Source organism: Coregonus lavaretus (genome assembly GCF_964263955.1).
Source record: "Coregonus lavaretus genome assembly, chromosome: 28".
In the NCBI taxonomy this organism is placed as follows: domain Eukaryota; kingdom Metazoa; phylum Chordata; class Actinopteri; order Salmoniformes; family Salmonidae; genus Coregonus; species Coregonus lavaretus.
Window position 1 is genome coordinate 34,272,340 of NC_140015.1, and position 2,489 is coordinate 34,274,828.

The following is a 2,489-nucleotide window of genomic DNA, read 5'->3' on the forward strand; positions in this document are numbered from 1 at the left end:
TACAACAAACTAGACGTCTCGAGAAACATAAACTAGGTGAAGGACGGTGTATGTTCATTTCTTGTTAACGGCGAAATGTGTTATTGACATGAAATGTCAATGCCTATGCAAATTAACTATTATGTTTCGTAGTAGCCTAACAATTTATAATGTTATTATTTGCACACAATAATGCACACGGGCCATAATAATAATAATCACTACCAAGCTAATGACACTATCAGATTGAGTATTTGTCTTGTTTGAGGGTATTGCTTTTGCAAAATACCTTTTATTGCCATGGTGGATAATGCCGTTTTTTGGAACCCCTGAGTCCCCACCGAAAGAGGAGATTGACTATATTATGATTTTGCATTTCTATTTATGAAAACATTTTTGGATTATGGTTATTATGTTAGTAAACATATTTTTATGTATGAATTGAACTCAGCAAAAAAACATGCAAAATCTGTGAAGTTAAAGAAGATGGTGTTGAATATGCGCATTCTCTATGCATGAGTTTTTAGGTAGGCCAATATTTATATTGTTTTACGCAAATAATTTTGTATTTTTCTCTAACCAGTTTATATAATTGCTGTCTGCTTATACATAGGGACTGGACAGACTGACGCAAGAACAAGGGCATAATAATATCCACAAACGTTCTCCCCTCAGACCAACGCGCAATGCATGACGCGACTAGGAGGAGTGGTCAGCATCGCCTATATATACCCAGTCCCGCTCTCCTCTGATTCAGCAAAGCAGCAACGCTTACAAACACACAACATCCCTCTAAACTATTAGGGGTTCAATTCAGCATCTCGCTGTCGCACCAAAGACCCACGTCGGTGCGCAAAGCTTGCAAACACGATCAAGAAAATGTCGCCTTCCGAGAACGAGTTTAACATCCCGGCCAAAAATTGCCACAGGATGGTGATTCTGGGCTCTACAAAAGTTGGCAAGACGGCCATCATCTCTCGATTTCTGAATAAAAAAGTCGAGGACCAGTATACGCCCACAATCGAGGACTTTCATAGGAAATTATACAGCATTCGGGGAGATGCGTACCAGTTGGACATTCTGGACACCTCTGGAAACCATCCCTTCCCCGCTATGAGGAGACTCTCTATCCTTACTGGTAAGCTTAACTCTGAACTAACAAAACAAATAATATGAATGAAAGCAACACTGGAAATTACAGCTACATCGAAATTAAATGTATGGGATTTTTAAAATCATGCATGCAATAATGCTCTATGCAAAACTTGTATTGTACACATTTAGCCTAGGCCTATGTAATTATGGACTTTTTGAGCTGCGATATTAACGTGCCTTCCCTTGCTCTTTCAGGTGATGTTTTCGTCCTGGTGTTCAGTCTGGATAACAGAGACTCCTTCCAAGAGGTGCAGCGCCTGAAGCGTCAAATTTATGAGACCAAGTCCTGCCTGAAAAACAAAACCAAGGAGAACGTGGATGTCCCGATCGTTATCTGCGGGAACAAGTGTGACCGGGAGTTTAACCGGGAGGTTCAGAATGAGGAGATTGAGCAGCTGGTGGTTGGTGATGAACAGTGTGCCTACTATGAGATCTCTGCAAAACGGAACACTAATGTCGACCAGATGTTTCAGACTCTTTTTACCATGGCTAAACTGCCCAACGAGATGAGCCCGGACTCTCACCGCAAAGTTTCCTTACAGTATTGCGAAGTGCTGCAAAATAGCAGAAGAAAATCTTTCAGAAATAAAAAATTCAAAGACTGCGAGGCATACGGAATTGTGGAACCATTCGCGCGCCGACCAAGCGTGCACAGTGACTTAAGGTACATAAAAGAGAAAGCTATAGGCGGCGGACAGAGCAAACAAAGTTGCACCATCAGCTAAGCAATTTACTGACAATATGCAGGAGAATTGTTACGAAATACAGCGATAGGGATGATACCCGCCAGGCTTCTCGCCAGTGTGCGGAGTCCAGGATAACGCAGCACCCCAAGGCGCAGTGACAGCAAGGGGGTGTATCCCAAACCATGCCAGGACACGCCGAGAGGGTGCATGACATGGTCAGTCCGTCAGACATTTCCCTGTGGAGTCAGGACTCTCAAATGTGATGTGGCTTTAGAGAACCTACAGTAAGGTAGTCTCTTCTTGCCAACTACAGGCTGTAAAATCTGCCTCTCCCGAATGGAGAATGGAGCCTTTACCTTGTTTACATTTAGCTATTATTATTATTATTTTTATATGGAAGTTAACTTGAACCTTAATTGCATTATGAACAAATCTATGAATGTATATTTATTATTCTATGTCATCGTTTACTTTTCACAAAGAAAGAAACATGATGAGAAAATAAAAACATTTGAAAACTATATGTCCATGTCTGTCATCCTTTTTATTGTGCTGATATAATAACATTGATGGTAAATAAGCATATTCTCAGACCTTCTCAGTGACACTTCACCGCACAAAACATTAGCTACATAAATAACTTTTCATTTAGAAACACTGAGGAAGAAA

General features: G+C 40.8%; 1 protein-coding gene across 1 annotated transcript; it reads left to right on the top strand.

Moving 5' to 3' along the window:
• Positions 1–858: 858 nt before the first annotated feature.
• LOC311103485 (dexamethasone-induced Ras-related protein 1-like) lies at positions 859–1,859 on the top strand (the record flags this gene model as incomplete). The annotated part of the gene is made up of 2 exons (XM_084145055.1): positions 859–1,117; positions 1,330–1,859. 2 exons carry the CDS (start codon positions 859–861, stop codon positions 1,857–1,859), a joined length of 789 nt encoding a protein of 262 aa, XP_084001181.1.
• Positions 1,860–2,489: the final 630 nt, after the last annotated feature.